Consider the following 17,030-nt stretch of genomic DNA (forward strand, 5'->3'; position numbering starts at 1 on the left):
ACTACCGGGGTAGCAGCGGTAGTGGCTGCCACAGGGCCCGGGACATTAAGGGCTTGGCGACAGCCGCTACCGCTGTTTTTTTTCTTAATTGGGAGTTACGGGCCCTATTTAACAAACACTATTATTATACTCGGGGTCTTTCCAGGGATAGGTAAGTGGCAGTGGTTCTTATATTGGTATCCCCTCTCGGTCTCCGGTTATTATACTCTGGGGTCTGAAAAACCCCAGAGTATAATAATTGTTCATGGCTGTCCACAGTGGGACATAATACTGTGTGCAGGGGCCACTATGGGACATAATACTGTGTGCAGGGGCCACTATGGGACATAATACTGTGTGCAGGGGCCACTATGGGACATAATACTGTGTGCAGGGGCCACTATGGGACATAATACTGTGTGCAGGGGCCACTATGGGACATAATACTGTGTGCAGGGGCCGCTATAAGATAAGATAATCCTTTATGCTATGGGGCATAAGTGTGTGAAGGGGCCACTATGGGGCATAATACTGTGTGCAGGGGCCACTATTGGACATAATACTGTGTGCAGGGGCTGCTATAAGATAAGATAAGATAATCCTTTATGCTATGGGGCATAAGTGTGTGAAGGGGCCACTATGGGGCATAATACTGTGTGCAGGGGCCACTATGGGGGATAATACTGTGTGCAGGGGCCACTATGGGGCATAATACTGTGTGCAGGGGCCACTATGGGACATAATACTGTGTGCAGGGGCCACTATTGGACATAATACTGTGTGCAGGGGCCACTATGGGGCATAATACTGTGTGCAGGGGCCACTATGGGGCATAATACTGTGTGCAGGGGCCACTATGGGACATAATACTGTGTGCAGGGGCCACTATGGGACATAATACTGTGTGCAGGGGCCACTATGGGGGATAATACTGTGTGCAGGGGCCGCTATTGGACATAATACTGTGTGCAGGGGCTGCTATGGGGCATAATACTGTGTGCAGGGGCTGCTATGGGGCATAATACTGTGTGCAGGGGCCACTATGAGGGATAATACTGTGTGCAGGGGCCGCTATTGGACATAATACTGTGTGCAGGGGCTGCTATGGGGCATAATACTGTGTGCAGGGGCCACTATGGGACATAATACTGTGTGCAGGGGCTGCTATTGGACATAATACTGTGTGCAGGGGCTGCTATGGGGCATAATACTGTGTGCAGGGGCCGCTATTGGACATAATACTGTGTGCAGGGGCTGCTATGGGACATAATACTGTGTGCAGGGGCCGCTATTGGACATAATACTGTGTGCAGGGGCTGCTATGGGGCATAATACTGTGTGCAGGGGCCACTATGGGACATAATACTGTGTGCAGGGGCCACTATGGGACATAATACTGTGTGCAGGGGCCGCTATTGGACATAATACTGTGTGCAGGGGCCACTATGGGGGATAATACTGTGTGCAGGGGCCGCTATTGGAGCATAATACTGTGTGCAGGGGCTGCTATGGGGGATAAGTGTGTGAAGGGGCCGCTATGGAGCATAATAGAGCACGCAAGAATGCGGGGGAGTCAGTTGGGGTCTTCGGCTTCGGTCATGGGGAAGCCTCCATGTCAAAAGTTCACCACGGGGCCCTGCCATTCCTAGTTGCGCCACTGGGTACGATCCCTGTGCACCATTCTTGGCAGGGCATTGAGATATAATAGACTTGCTCTCTCTCGTGCGGCCACATTTTGCAGTATCACAGTCACCAGTATGGCTGATCTCACATGCTTTGTGTGAATAGGTACATGGCTTACATGCCCCAGTTTTCTCGCAGAGGTTTGTGCCCGTCTCTAGATCTCCTGTATCATCTCTGAAATGTCACGTCTCACCAGCAGAGCAGATGCAGGATCTTCAAAGCGGTGGCGTGTGGGCTAGACCGCTCTCTTCAGAGGACATGTTGCTAGATGTCAGGTGTTTAGTCTGAAGGGGTTTGTGTTGTGCATAGCTGGAGATGTGACCCTGGATATTTAGGCTGCGCCCCGGCTACTGGGCAGATTCCTCATAACTACTGAGCATCAAAGCCCTGATACAGCAATGTGTGAACACCGCACAGGAGCGGGTATGGGGCTAAGGTACGAGAAGACGTCACTATTTATAGACAAAGTATCCAATGGTGCCAATATTGTATTCTAATATTACTAGAGCGGATACATTATAGTAACATAACCCATAGCTCACACCCCTCCCTCTGTGCATGATGCGGCTTCTTTTGTTGCAAATTGGTAATGTTCAGTGACGCAACGTTACTTTCATGGAATTACACAGCAATGTGCACGTGGCCTTAGACCAAGAAATAAAACTCCCAGAACTGCAATAAAAATTGTTTATTTAGGCAACCAGTGATCTTTGTATCATATTTAACGCATCATTTAGGGGTCAGTAGTTATAAGCTGGGAACAATGGTGGGGGTACAAGTCCTGAAATAGTAACTAACAAGCCATTGTATTTAAAGGGAATGTTCAAGGCTATAATAAGGATGGCTGCGGCCTCTTCACTTCTTACCAAGCACAGCGCCATACATTGCATAGTGGCAGTCGTTGGTATTACAACTGAATGAGACTGAGCAGCAGCATGGCCATGTGACTGATGGACGTGAGAACAGGAATATCTTTTGGTATAAGAGCACACCCCTGTTGGTCGTGTGTGGGGGACATACAGTCAGTGGGGGGCGCTGTTTGGGTTGCAGTTGTGTCTTTACTGGGCATAAGTTTTATTGCTGGTTTAGGAGACAAACTATTGGGGCAGATTCACAAGGAGCTTGCCTCATTATTTTGGCGTAAAAAAAAGTTGCCACCCTCTGTTTTCTAACAGCTAACCTAAAAGGAGGAGACCCCTCCCCTCCCCCAGTAGTGAGAGATACCTAAAGAGATAAGTTTGGCCGAAGTCATGTGACGTGACGACAAAGATGTCCAGGTGTTTCCTGCCGAGTCCGCGGCCTCACCCTGGTAATACGTTATACAGGTCAGCGTCTACAAATATAGAAGTGACCGCTGCAGACAGACGGGGCGCGGGCTCCTAATACAGCAGTCTATCGTCCTCACTTATGTCTTAAAGGAACCCTTCACTTCTGACCATACGACTTGTGTATCGATCTGCAGAAATCGCACCACCTTGAATCTCCAGATCCTGTTCCATCCTTTACTTTCCTGATTCTTCCCACGCCGTTACAATCTTCTATCCAGTAACCACATAGCAAGGACTTGTCACATGATCAATCATGGGAGGAGCTAAACCTGGCCGGGTGCACGGGAAAGTAACAAAAGTTACAAATTGGGAAAAAATTATATTAAAATGTTCTAATTTCTTTAAAAAATAAATCAGAATTGCTCTTTAAGGCAGAGAAGGAACATTCGCTCCAAAATCCTCAAACATGAAGTCTCTGACCAGCACAACGTCCTCTCTATTGTCATCGCGCCCATACAGAAACAATCACAGGTCACAAAATTCCTTTAATTTGGAATCCAATAAACTCCCCCAACTACATAAAGGTTTGGTCCAATCAGGTTTTGTGGACATACAGTTATTTCTATTCTGTTTCCTAACCCTACATGTATTTGGTCCTGTGGATGCCGGATTAAAGGAATTGTACTACACCCATAGATATGGCTATACAGGCAGTGACACCTATAGATCTATCAATGTAGCTTCATGTCCAGCCCTTCCACAACCAGCAGCGATGGATTATTGTAAGATCAGGAATCAGGACTGGATCATTTTCTTCTGTGGATCAAACACATATCTTTTGAAGGCCAAAGTGATGTGAACAGGTTGGCTTTCTGCTCGATTGTCTTCTTCTTTAGGGGCTTCTGAGTCTCCTTTACTTGCTTTGGTCTTCTTTTTCGAGGAGCCTCCAAGGACAGCCTTCGTTTCTGGCTTCAGACCATCTGAAAGAAGAAGAAAATAATAAATTACCTTCAAATATTGCAGCTGAGACTATATAGTGAAGACTATAGTGAGCGCAGCTCTGGAGTATAATACAGGGTAAGTAATGTAATGTATGTACACAGTGACTGCACCAGCAGAATAGTGAGCGCAGCTCTGGGGTATAATACAGGATAAGTAATGTAATGTATGTACACAGTGACTGCACCAGCAGAATAGTGAGCGCAGCTCTGGAGTATAATACAGGATAAGTAATGTAATGTATGTACACAGTGACTGTACCAGCAGAATAGTGAGCGCAGCTCTGGAGTATAATACAGGATAAGTAATGTAATGTATGTATACAGTGACTGCACCAGCAGAATAGTGAGCGCAGCTCTGGAGTATAATACAGGATAAGTAATGTAATGTATGTACACAGTGACTGTACCAGCAGAATAGTGAGCGCAGCTCTGGAGTATAATACAGGATAAGTAATGTAATGTATGTATACAGTGACTGCACCAGCAGAATAGTGAGCGCAGCTCTGGAGTATAATACAGGATAAGTAATGTAATGTATGTACACAGTGACTGCACCAGCAGAATAGTGAGCGCAGCTCTGGAGTATAATACAGGATAAGTAATGTAATGTATGTACACAGTGACTGTACCAGCAGAATAGTGAGCGCAGCTCTGGAGTATAATACAGGGTAAGTAATGTAATGTATGTACACAGTGACTGCACCAGCAGAATAGTGAGCGCAGCTCTGGGGTATAATACAGGATAAGTAATGTAATGTATATACACAGTGACTGTACCAGCAGAATAGTGAGCGCAGCTCTGGAGTATAATACAGGAGAAGTAATGTATGTACACAGTGACTGCACCAGCAGAATAGTGAGCGCAGCTCTGGAGTATAATACAGGATAAGTAATGTAATGTATGTACACAGTGACTGCACCAGCAGAATAGTGAGCGCAGCTCTGGAGTATAATATAGGACAGGTCCACTTTTTAGTGAAGTATACATTACCATGGGCTTGTAGTAAATGTTATCACAAAATACATTTATAGCACGACCAGTTAAGATTGTTAAGTGTTGCAAAACAAAAATAAGTGAATTTTTTTCTGTATAACTTAACCTTTTGTACGAATTTGTATATAAAATGTAACTTGAGCAGGTTCCTCGGCTTCGCCTTCTTAGTACACCAGCCCCTCTCCCTTTAGTATAATAATACCGTCTTTATGGCGATAACCTTATTTCAGATACTTGCATTAAATGCGACTATGACAGATAGACGTTGGCTATGAGGCCGGACACATTACAGGTCTCTTGGTCATTTTCTTAAGAGGGGTTTGGTTGTGCTTGGTTCTCATATTCCTTCCAATATCATTCATCTCCATTCTTCTCTGCTACTTTCTTGCTTTGCGCTATCACCAGACAGACGAGAAGACGCAGCTACTGTCTAGAATTGCAGAGCCGTTGGGTCAGGGAGCGAGCGTCTTGGACTCCAGCTCTTCTCTTTCCGATAGGAGAAGACAGAACCCAAGAAGTGTAGCTGGTGCCGCAGTCAGCTGAAACCTTTGGTGTCACATAACCTTATCTCATACACTTAATCTGCCTCGCCGCCCTCATACTGAAACCCTGATCGGCATTCCTATTCCAGAACATGACAAAAGATTGCGATGCTCACGATTTGCTGGAGACAGGAGGTCTACGAACCCAGGTGATTTGCTCAATTACAGAGACGTGAAGGGGGTATTGGTAACTGCGTGTAAGGGTAGAGGCTTCCTCTGTCCTTGCTGGTAGTGTTAGATGTGTATTGAAACAAACACCAATTAACCCTTCAGTGTCAACAGCGCGCTAAATGTTTTCGACTCGTCTCTAAAGGATGTTATGGCTTCGATAGATAAAAGTGTAGACCTCAATTTTAGGAGGTATGTGGAGAAAATAGACTCGAGATTGATGCAATCCCAAGATCTGTCCATTTCTGTATAATCATAACCCATAGACATACCTGGAATAATAGCTCTATACCCCGCCTATTACTGCAATGTTCACATCTGCGGGAGGCGCCAAGAAAATCACCAGACTAAAATAATGCCGCAAGTGCAACTTTGTGTCCAATGGATTCAGTTAGAAAGGCTGGACACCCAATGGATCCTATAGTAGTCAATGGGCTCCTCTTGTAACTGCAGTTTTAGTGGTCTGCCTGTCTGTTGTTCTGATTCTCTGACAGATACAATGACTCAAAAACTTTTTTCTTCAAGTTATCGTTTTGTATTAACTCATCCATTACAATCAAGTACTTGGAATCCCTGACAATAATATTTAGTTATTTTATCCCATATGCATTACTTTAGTGCGCCGATAGGACACGGCCTATTATCAGAAGCCAAGGTCGTAAATTTGGTGTGGACTGAAAACATGACTAAGAGTCTACAGCTCCAAGGTTGTCTTCTGTTCATACTGGTGTCATGGGGTCAGTATTTACAGTATCCTTAAGGGTTTGTTTTGTAGGAGATCCCATTGGCTTATAACTGGTCCATCAAGCCTGGAATGGGTGGAATAGTGCAGTGTACGTCAGAGGTATATACTGGGAGGATTTCTAGACGTATACCTCTAATGTATGCCGCTATATGATACAGAATAACATTACAGCAAAAAAAAAAAAAATGGTATAGTGACCAATGCAGCCCCGATAGAGGTCACATGGACCTAAAAAGTAACTTTTATCTAAATGACTAAAATATTTCAACTTTTCAAAACTCATAGAAGAAACCGCAATCGTACATTTAATACATAAAAGGTGTTTTGGGGGACTTAGTGACCTCTTCCTCTGATAGGTGATCAATATCAGATCTGGCACCCCCACCTATCAGCTGTTTGAAGAGACCACAACATTTAGACCAGGGATAGGGAACCTTTGGCTCTCCGGCTGCTGTGAAACTACAACTCCCAGCATGCTCCATTCACTTCCATGGGAGTTCCAAGAACAGCAGAGCAAGTATGCATGCTGGGAGTTGTAGTTTTGCAACAGCTGGAGAGCCGTACGTTCCCTACCCCTGATTTAGACTGTGCCCTTTAACCCCTTCAGTGCTAACCAAGTCTTGCACTGTATATTGTATAGTGGCTGTACTTGGTATTGCAGCTCGGCCCATTCACTTAAAGGAGACCAAGTTGCAATCAGTCCATGTGAGGTGTGAATGTGGCGCTCACCCGAACATGGCTATGAATAGCTGACTGGTGGGGTAGTCGGAGCCAATATCTGACTCCACAGCCCTGTACAGCTGGGCCATACACATGAGATATTTATCTGCCATTCTCTTACCATTGGGGCAGAGCTCTGTACATTGCCTATAAGAGGCGCTGCCTCCTGGGTACTTGTGATCATCATACCAGGGGCAGTAAAACATGGCTGCCTGACCATTGCCCCAGCTACGTCTCCGCCGCTCTCCCGGCCTCTGTATAGCACTGTCTGCACTTATAGGACACGGCGAGGCCTTTTACTCCGCTTCTACTTGTGTACGCGGATACACTGTGACCCATGTTTTTTTTCCAAAGCCGTCCATTCAATCCATGCACATTACCCGGTCCCACAGCTCCTGCTCTTCACCAGGTGAATGGCATCCCCTCCTGACAAAACGGTACTGAACGCTCTCTTTTCTCTATGGTGCCAGAAGGTCTGTGGGCTGCCATAGACCGAGCTCCTAAAAGCCAGTGCCCAAGAGCCAGACGCAGCCCAATCTGACTTCCATCTCTCTCCGTGGAATTCTTGCGTTACACGATACATGCCTGACGTTCCTTGAGAGCAAGGAAATGAAGGGAAATAGATCTGTCACTGAAGACGACATTGGCTACTTAATAGCTGGAGCTGACGGGTATTTTTAGATGGAAGTCTTGTTTAACTTACATTACGGTTTAATCTCTACTGAACAATGACTGCGCCGACTCGGGTACACAGCGAAGAAATCTCTGCCATTAATTAAGTCCTGGCCGCGCCGCTCCCTCACAGAAAACATTAATAGATTTTTTTTTTTTGTTTCCGCTGAACAATTACTTTATTTTGTTAGCGGATTAAATTCAGAGGGGTTTGTGTCACAAAAGAAGAAATGCAATATCCTGCCTATCTCTGTGTGTACAAACACGCAGCGGAGGAGCGCGCCTCCAGCTCCAGAGCAGCAATCACTCGCCCATAATAAGCATGTTACATGCTCGCCGGGACGCACAAAAGCTGCTTCATTAGGCCGCTGTTGATAGGAGCTATGACCGTGCAGACATACTAGATAATATATAGACTGGGCACCAGCAGTGGTCTCCATAGAAGAGGGGGCTCCCCGAATTATGGGGTTTCCCCTGTCACATCTTTTCTATGACCTGCGAGTTCAATGTCCCACCTAACAATGTAGTTCTAGAGCGGCCTCCTGCACAGGTTCTTGTCACCTAATAATAAGGGTAAATGTAAAGAGACAGAATTACTGAGGATTTTATTGGAGGATTTGCAGAAATCCACAGCAGATAACGGTAACGGCAAGGGGATGAGACTTTACAAACCTGCAGAATTTCACCACTTTCAATGCAGAACCTGCAAAATCGGCAGTGACTTTGCAGCATAATCTTTATGTAACATTCAGGTTTGCAGTGAATCTGGGACAGGAATTGTGGGAGCTCCACGTCATATGAACTACTGCAGTGAATGGAGGGTTGGTCTTGTATGTGCACTTGCCATCCATTCACACAGGGACCAACTAGTCGCCCCTCCTGTACAGAAGTGCTTTTTGTAGGGTAACCTTGGGCATGTTCTCTCCCATAGTATGGATTGCATATACAGTATTTATACCGTAAAACTAACAAGCTTGTGCCCACTGTGTTTCTCGGCCTCCCCACCGCTGTTGATGTATTGCTGGGTTCCTCTTTCTGGGGTGCACACGTAAACCCTGGACTTCTCGGACTATACCGGTGTGCAATGTACTCACTAGTTTCCTGCCTGACTTAATGTGTGATTAACAGTTTGGCTAGATATCAGACTCCATTCCTTCCGGTTTGACCTTGGCTTGTTCCTGACCTTTGCACCTGTATCATGTACCCTAACCACCCACTTTTGGTTTGTACTTGGACTACTCTCTTGCCGGACCCCTGGCGCTTTGCATGGGAGTCTCTTGGCCTGCGTGGCCACCACCAACACTAAGTAGTAGTGACCTGGTAGACTTACAACAGTCCAATCCCCATACTGGGGGCTAATAAGAGCCACCCTTAGGTCAAGAGCCAGGTGTAGGCTTATGACCTACACCAGTTTTGTGCCAGATTATCGGATCTTCTGTATTATTTTGGATCATTTGGCATCCATAGATATTCCCACGCCACTAGATACACCTGGAACCTAATAGTTGCCGGATTATGGAACGTTCTGGATTATCAGAGGGTTCTAGAAAAGTATCCAAAATGTATTTGTTATAAAACCCGGCTACAGATTTCACGAATCATTTAGGTTGTATTCTACTTCTCATAACTTCTGGCAAGCGGTGCGGTTGCAAAATCACTCCAAGAGTTAACCCTTGTCGAGCTGCCAGCGAGGATTCTGCTGCCGCCGCCGCGCACGCAGGTGAATGCTGCTAGTGTTGAGCGGAGAGAGGTCTTGTATGCACTTGGCTGGAGCTGAAGAAGGATGAGGGCTATTCACACACACCACACAATGGTCCCAGAGAGACGAGTCTTCAGATTTGGCTCTCGCTGCTAGCAATCACAGAAGAATGCGAGAAAACAAAACTGTTTCCCAAGCGCTGTTTGTTGGTGCCATAATTAATAGAATCATCAAACGCTTCTGCAAATTGCTTCCAATTGCCGGCGTCACTTTCATGTCAGATGCCAGACTAGAAAACACCAGCTTGTTCACTAGTGCCGGGCTAACCTCTGTGTCCTATACTGGGAACCAAGCGCTCTCTAAAGGGGTTTCGGATAATTTGCGCAGTAATGGGGTCCCGCTGGGTATACATTACACACCATTTAAAGTCATGTTGTTTTTTCCTTGTTTCAGGACATATTTAGTAGTGAGGAGATCATAATAAAATACAATGGGCTTTTCTTTCCTGTGTTCCCATAGATTTGTCTCTCGACTAAAACCCAAATAATAGAAATAAAGCGAGGCCTTATATAAGGAAGACTGAACTGCTGAATGGTGGGGACGGCGCAGGGATATCTACGGTAAAGTGTATGGAGACCAGGGGGATATAGATAGGAATACAGTATATGTAGCATTAGTAGATAGAAGTATATGGAGTGAAGGTACAGGGCAGTAAAGTATACGCAGTACAGACAGTAAGGGTCACAGTGGTTATGAGCAGCAAAGAAGGTGTAAAAACAGCAGTATACAGCATGTAGAACAGGTATATACCAGTGCCTGTAGTAAGGTTGTGAGTATTACAGTATATATAGCGCAGGCAGTACAGTACATGTTATGGTGATGTACAGCACAGAAAGCATAGGTAGACAGCACTGGATGCGACGGGAGAGAGAAAAACTGCATTTGGTGTATATAGCTAGGGGTGTATATAGCTAGGTGTGTATATAGCTAGGTGTGTATATAGCTAGGTGTGTATATAGCTAGGTGTGTATATAGCTAGGTGTGTATATAGCTAGGTGTGTATATAGCTAGGTGTGTATATAGCTAGGTGTGTATATAGCTAGGTGTGTATATAGCTAGGTGTGTATATAGCTAGGTGTGTATATAGCTAGGTGTGTATATAGCTAGGTGTGTATATAGCTAGGTGTGTATATAGCTAGGTGTGTATATAGCTAGGTGTGTATATAGCTAGGTGTGTATATAGCTAGGTGTGTATATAGCTAGGTGTGTATATAGCTAGGTGTGTATATAGCTAGGTGTGTATATAGCTAGGTGTGTATATAGCTAGGTGTGTATATAGCTAGGTGTGTATATAGCTAGGTGTGTATATAGCTAGTACGGTACATACTTTGCTACTAGAAAACCCATTAACGCTTGCACTTCAGTGGTCCAGCCCTCTATGATGGGACAAGCTGCCATACACGGTCTGGTTTTCTATTGCACACCCTGCAGCTCGGGCCATTACATGATGGCCATTACAAGCCCTGGTATCCCTGTAAGTCAATATTATTGGAGGGGGCTCCATCATGTATTTAACCTAAGTGTTTCTCCTGCCTGAGGTCTGGCTAGTCTCCGCCACGGTAAGACGGCAGCCCCTGCAGAGTGAACAGGTGGAAAGCATTTCTCGTGACCTTTGTCATGTAAGTCATTATATACAAAGTCTTGTTTGAACAGGCAAATGACTTGTGTAACTGATGTAGGTGCCCGAAAAATACACCGAACCCTGCAAGAAAACTCACAGGTCACACCAACCAAGTGTTCAGGAAAACAAACACAAGAGTCCGGAGAAACCAACATGGCTTCCATCATAGTCACAGCTTGTCACTACTGGAGGAGTCAATGGTCGCCCATAAATATTCATTACTTTTCCTTGAAGTTTATGGGACAGTCAGAAAAAATGATGAAAAAATGAATGACTGTATAAACCGGACCTGGTAAGAAGACTCAGAGAGGACCAAGCCCCAATCACAAGGAAAATAATAGGTCTTGGACGGTCATCGCCTCATGAAGTCCAGTAGTCCGCCATGAACCCCGGCCCACCCCAAACCCAATAGTTTACCGATGCTTATAGTCCACCGCTATTGGTTTTTGCAGCACAGAATTGTCTGTAAGACTGGAATAATAAAATAACTGAAGAGAGATCACCAGAAGGAGATAAACCGGGGGCATGCAAACAATCCACAACCGAGTCCTCTGCCTACCATACCTGGCCACACCGCCATATTGTACAGGAGCTCAAGGGACCTCTGATGACTCGAGTAGACTCCCCGTACTCATGAGCCCATGGACGCCATCAGTGCAGCCTCTAGTGAAGGCTCTTACAGACAATGTACTCCTTTATAGGTCTACATATCATAATATTTTACAATAGGCTATATGAGGAGTACTACACTGGTGGACCACACTCCGAACCTGGACCCCTGTGCCTCTTACCCTTGCATAATGACCACATTCAGGAGAAACAACGATCAATATACTGTGCGGACTCCAACAGGATCCTATACCACATGGAGTACCTTCATCAAGGAAGAAAAAGGAAGAATAGAGAAGAAATAAACAAAGATAGGCAAAAGAATAGAAAGTGAAAATAGAAAAGAGTGAAAAAATAAGAAATAAATAATAAAGATGAAAATGAAAAAATAAAAAAATGAAAATGAAAAAATAGTATTTATACCTCAACTTAACATCAGATTTCCTGACTAACATCTTATACAAGATCTAGACAACGACACCATCTTTTAAAAAGTTTATTGTATTCATCTCAAAACCTGTCATATGAGTTCTCTGATCATCTTCATGCTTCTACTATCATTGGAACTGCGCTTGTGGGAATTCACTATCGTACTTCCGGCCTCCATACAACTAGGCCTATTTTTGTATATATTTTTTGTATATATTTCCTGTATATTTTGTATTTATTGTGTAAATTACTGTGCACTTCATTGTATGAATTTTTTTCTTCTTTTTTGTATGTAGAGTCTGATGAAGGTACTTCACTGTACCGAAAAACGTTTCACCACTTTAACTCTACTTGAGTATTGAATAAAACACTGAGAATTTTTTGGCACATCCTACTGTGTGACGTTCCATTATTGATGACAAACAGGGTTGGGACCCTACGCTCACACTAAACCGCATCTCCTACTGCAACCCTCTTACCAACTATACCACATGGAGACACCAATGGGTTATTAAAGGAGCTTCATTGTATGTTACACAGAGGAATACATTGTGTCATACAAGGCATGGGCGGGGCTGGGCAGGGATAGAGGCGGGTCTTAACGTGTATAAATATTGGACATGTCCAGTTACTATTCAGTTTAGACCTTCACCCAATGGCAAAAACAGGTCAATGGACCTTTCTGCAAAGTAGTGAGCCCCCTGGATTATGCCATATGCTCTATAGGTCCTAGTAGTTATGTATTGATGTGTCTAATTACTATAGCTTTAATTAACCATTTTCTCGCCAGACCTAGTAATGCAATCCATGTACACGTAGCAGGCTGGCTACATTCCAGCACTAGGACACATCTATGTTGCGAGGGTATTCGGTGCAGCGGGCCGGTCCAGGAACGACTGGCTGTTATCTGGTGCACAGCACTCTCCATCTGAAGTGGGTGCACGGAGGTGCCAGCTGCGCTTCATTTTCCTAACTTCTCCCAGATATCTGCTACTTGAGACTGACCCCCGTTTCGGCATTGTTCGGTCCCGTGTCACGCTGGCCTGGAAGCACATCCCAATCAACAGGAGTGGGGAGAGAGAATGGAAGACAAGTGCTAATAAGACGGTGCAGGGGAGAATGGAGAGCTTCTTTATTGAAACTTTTATGCGGCAGACATTGTGCATAAACAAATGTGCGGCTTGCTTTCAAATGATAAGGAGATTACATTTTTCATTTCTCGAAATCAGGTTTGTTCTCCGTTGTCATCACAACAAAGCGAATTAGGACGAAGAAAACCAGGCATCTCCTTACTAGGACCCAGGTTCTTCACAGCACAGCTGCACAGATACTTAATATTCTCAAACAAGCCTTTGATTGCCTTTGATGCAACATGCTCGCTTTTACTGTGGCACAAAGAGAGGGAAATGCGGCGTGTTCTGATGTCTTAATGTTGCTTAATACCTTGTTTAACCTTCGCTAAGCTCCTTAAACGGTGGGAGACGAATTGGTGGAAAACAAATAGGCTGCGAGAGGAAAAGGATTTGCGCAAAAAGAAAATGCATGAGATACGCGCGCACAACTTTACGTCGCACTTAGGGAAGTTGCTAGGGAAATATTTAATCAGCCGAGATATTATCGCCACGTGTTGTGTACGACGGGCTTCATGCAAAATGTGTCCTGAGGAAGAGAATAGGCCAAGGCACTGGTCTATGGGCATGGAGTCCATTCTGGTCTATGGGCATGGTGGTTTATGTTCTGTCCATTATGGCGTTAAAGGGCTTATCAGGGGAATGAAACTTTTTCTGCAGTGCATACATCACAGCAGGAGGGTCAACGTATTAATATAGATGCCAGGCCCCTAACATGCCGATACTTAGCTTTTAACGACATTGACGGGGAACTAGAAGTCTTCTATTTCAGCCGGCTCCAACTCTGTCACATGACTGGCTCTGCTCTACCCAGAGTACAAGCAGTGAGGAGTAGAGCAGGGTTGGAGGGGGAGGGGAGAGCTCAATCCATCATTACTGAGTGCAAACATAGCAGATAGAGTAAGTGAAACCCTGCCCACCAATGTGCTGAGAAAACCAGGAAGTGGCACAGCCTGCAGGCTGGTGAACAAGCATGATGGGAATACCCCTTTAATATGTAGACCCTCATATGTCATTCGCACTGTTTTTACTGCCCCATATAATGTCCAAGGTCCTATGTATAAGGCCTAAGTCTTACCGGGCATAGTGGTATAGCGGGTAATAGTGTTATATGGCAGGACCATGGTCTTGGGTTTACATCTACATGGTGTGGGTCTCCTACAGAGTCTTTGGCTTCCTCTCACACCATAAAAACCTAGTGCTAGGTTAATTTGGAATTTACATTGCGAGTCACAGTGGGATAAGGAGAGTTGTAAGTGATGACCATCCGTCTACAGTGCTGTGGAAAAAATGCTGCCCAGTAAGAAGGCTTACAGAAATAGAAGGGTTAATAGTGAATTTTTGTGACTGAAGAGGAATGTAAACCCCATCTTTGCCTTCTTCTAGGTACAGACAGTATTTGGCAGGAGTGGGCAGGGAGGTTGTTGCCACCGCCATCTTGGAGAACTAACAACAGATCTTCTGTGGATGTTGCTCGCTCCAATCCGTCTGTCTCTTCACGTCATCCCAGACAGATTGGATGATGCTGAGATCAGGGCTATATCTGAAGGAGCCAGGTCATCGCTTCCAGGACTCCTCCTCCAAAGGGTAAAACTCACACCAAATATTGATGGCATTTACCTTTACTTTTCACCCTTCTATTTCTTACATTGTAGCATTTTTACCACACATACTGAAAACTTTTGCTTAGTACTGTATATAATAAAACTCTAACCCCGGACAGTCCCAGAACTCCCTGCAAGTCTTAGATCCCTCCTGGGGAACCTCCATACTGGTTCAAAGGGACACCCCAAGAAATAGGAGTAAAGATATTCTATGAAGAGATCAGTAAAACCAGACAATGACACGAGACGGATATATTGTACAAACCAAGTGCTGTAAATCTTCCGCTAAACCCGCCCAAATCATAGAAGTGCGTACGGCTAAAATTGAGCCAAGTGTAGACAGTGAGGACAGATTAGCGGACCTGTAAAATCCCAGATGTCTATTTGCCCAGACATGTAATTGTTCGGCTCACAATAAACAATTTTAGATCTATGTATATAGTCTATAAAGTAATAGAATAAACTTGTAATATAATCAGAGCCTCGTCCCGTCAGAGGTCTATAGGTAGATTAGAGACGCTTTATAAATCATTAAAAAAAATATTCATAAAACAATAACAAAAAAAAAAAATAATTAGTCAGCATTTCTTCTCCTTGGAACAGCTGGCGTTAACCCTTCCCTGGCTGGAAGCAGCACTGCAGGGGTTAATACCTACAGGATCAGCGGCCAGTGCTGGTTGGGATCCAGACTACCTGCAGAGCCCAAGTCTCAGTCTGATGTTTTCATTCCCTGAACAACCCCGTGCGTGGAAACCAATGTAAACACGAGCCATGGAACCTCTCTTTGTCTCCCGACGCTCCATGTTACTTCCTAGACTGCAGTGCCTAAAAAAACTACCAGTTTATATCCAAAAACACAAAGAAAGGGGGGAGGGGGGCGTCTTATAAACCGTCCATTTCTAGAAATATTGGCAGGCGGGGGAGAGCAGGACATGGAGTTAAATGCTGTTTTCCCAGTCTCTCATTTTGCCCATTGGCTCTCTGCCTTCCAGTCTTTTTCTACATCTCTGGGAAGCTGGCTTCCGATGGAGGCTTAAAGTAAAGCAATGGATGGCCTCCTCTCGAGGCCGCCTATGATCACAGGATACTGGACACCGCTACGGAGCACAGAGGTCCTTGCTATGCAACTGCTACTTTCCTCCTTGAATATTTTTGTAATCTTAAACGGAAGCCCCACAGACATAACCGGATTGAGTCCTCTTACAGCGTGAATTTGCAGAGAGGGTAACATGACACATTCTCAGCCCAGCTTGGGGACATTCAGAAAAATGTTACCTCTGTCTCACGGAAAGAAATGCTTACCAAAGGCCAAAAAATCATAGATGTACATGGAAATAAAAACTGGAGAGCAAAATAGATCATGCGGCCGGGGCTTGTAAAGACTGCCCCTAGCTGGCAAGAGGCTGTAGCTACATGGTGACCCTGTGTATTGGCACATTGTAATAAAAAAAAAACTGAGCAGACCCAGTTGGGTACAGAATTGTGCCTCTCCATTATTTACTATAGAGCAGAGGTTCCCAAACTCTTTTTTTTTCTCGTAGACCACTTAAAATTTTACTTGTTTCGGTGGACCCCCTGCTGCTACATTTCTACCATATTCCCAAACTCGTCAAAAATGTGAAGATTAGATCTAACGATGGTCCCGTCAAGTCCCACGTGGACCCACCTGAACCACTTTGGGATCACTGCTATAGAGGGAAACTCTTTGGGTGTGGGGTGAAGTGACCACCCTAAAAAAACCTCATGAAACTTTGTTTACAAAAATATTAGATAAAAGGTACATCATCAGGACGATGTGGTTGTCTCCAACACTCCACATACATCAATGCTTGGTTCTCAATGAGGAGAAGGAAACAAGTCACTGCCAAACATATCACATGGCACCCAGTCTTCATGGGAACAAACTGATTGAAGTTGAACATACTGTCTAGGGAGAGTTGGGACACCCCCATACACACTCCATAATTAGCCGGTACCACCAAAACAGTGTGTTCAGTCTCGAGGAAAAGTGGTCATTTGTAAGATCCGTAACAAGGTAGAATTGAGTTTATAGCCACTTGACCTATTTGGTCGATAACACCTCCAAACACTAAGATCTTCATTTGT

General features: G+C 44.7%; 1 protein-coding gene across 1 annotated transcript in view; it reads right to left on the reverse strand.

The window, feature by feature from the left end:
• Positions 1-2,354: 2,354 nt before the first annotated feature.
• Positions 2,355-17,030, reverse strand: part of EEFSEC (eukaryotic elongation factor, selenocysteine-tRNA specific) — an 82,993-nt gene continuing 68,317 nt past the window's right edge. The window contains exon 7 of the mRNA XM_075286624.1: positions 2,355-3,910. Coding sequence (XP_075142725.1) covers positions 3,726-3,910 — 185 coding nt within the window. The 3' untranslated portion in view covers positions 2,355-3,725. The remainder of the gene's footprint in view (positions 3,911-17,030) is intronic.

This window comes from Leptodactylus fuscus, chromosome 9, assembly GCF_031893055.1.
Source record: "Leptodactylus fuscus isolate aLepFus1 chromosome 9, aLepFus1.hap2, whole genome shotgun sequence".
Classification (NCBI taxonomy): domain Eukaryota; kingdom Metazoa; phylum Chordata; class Amphibia; order Anura; family Leptodactylidae; genus Leptodactylus; species Leptodactylus fuscus.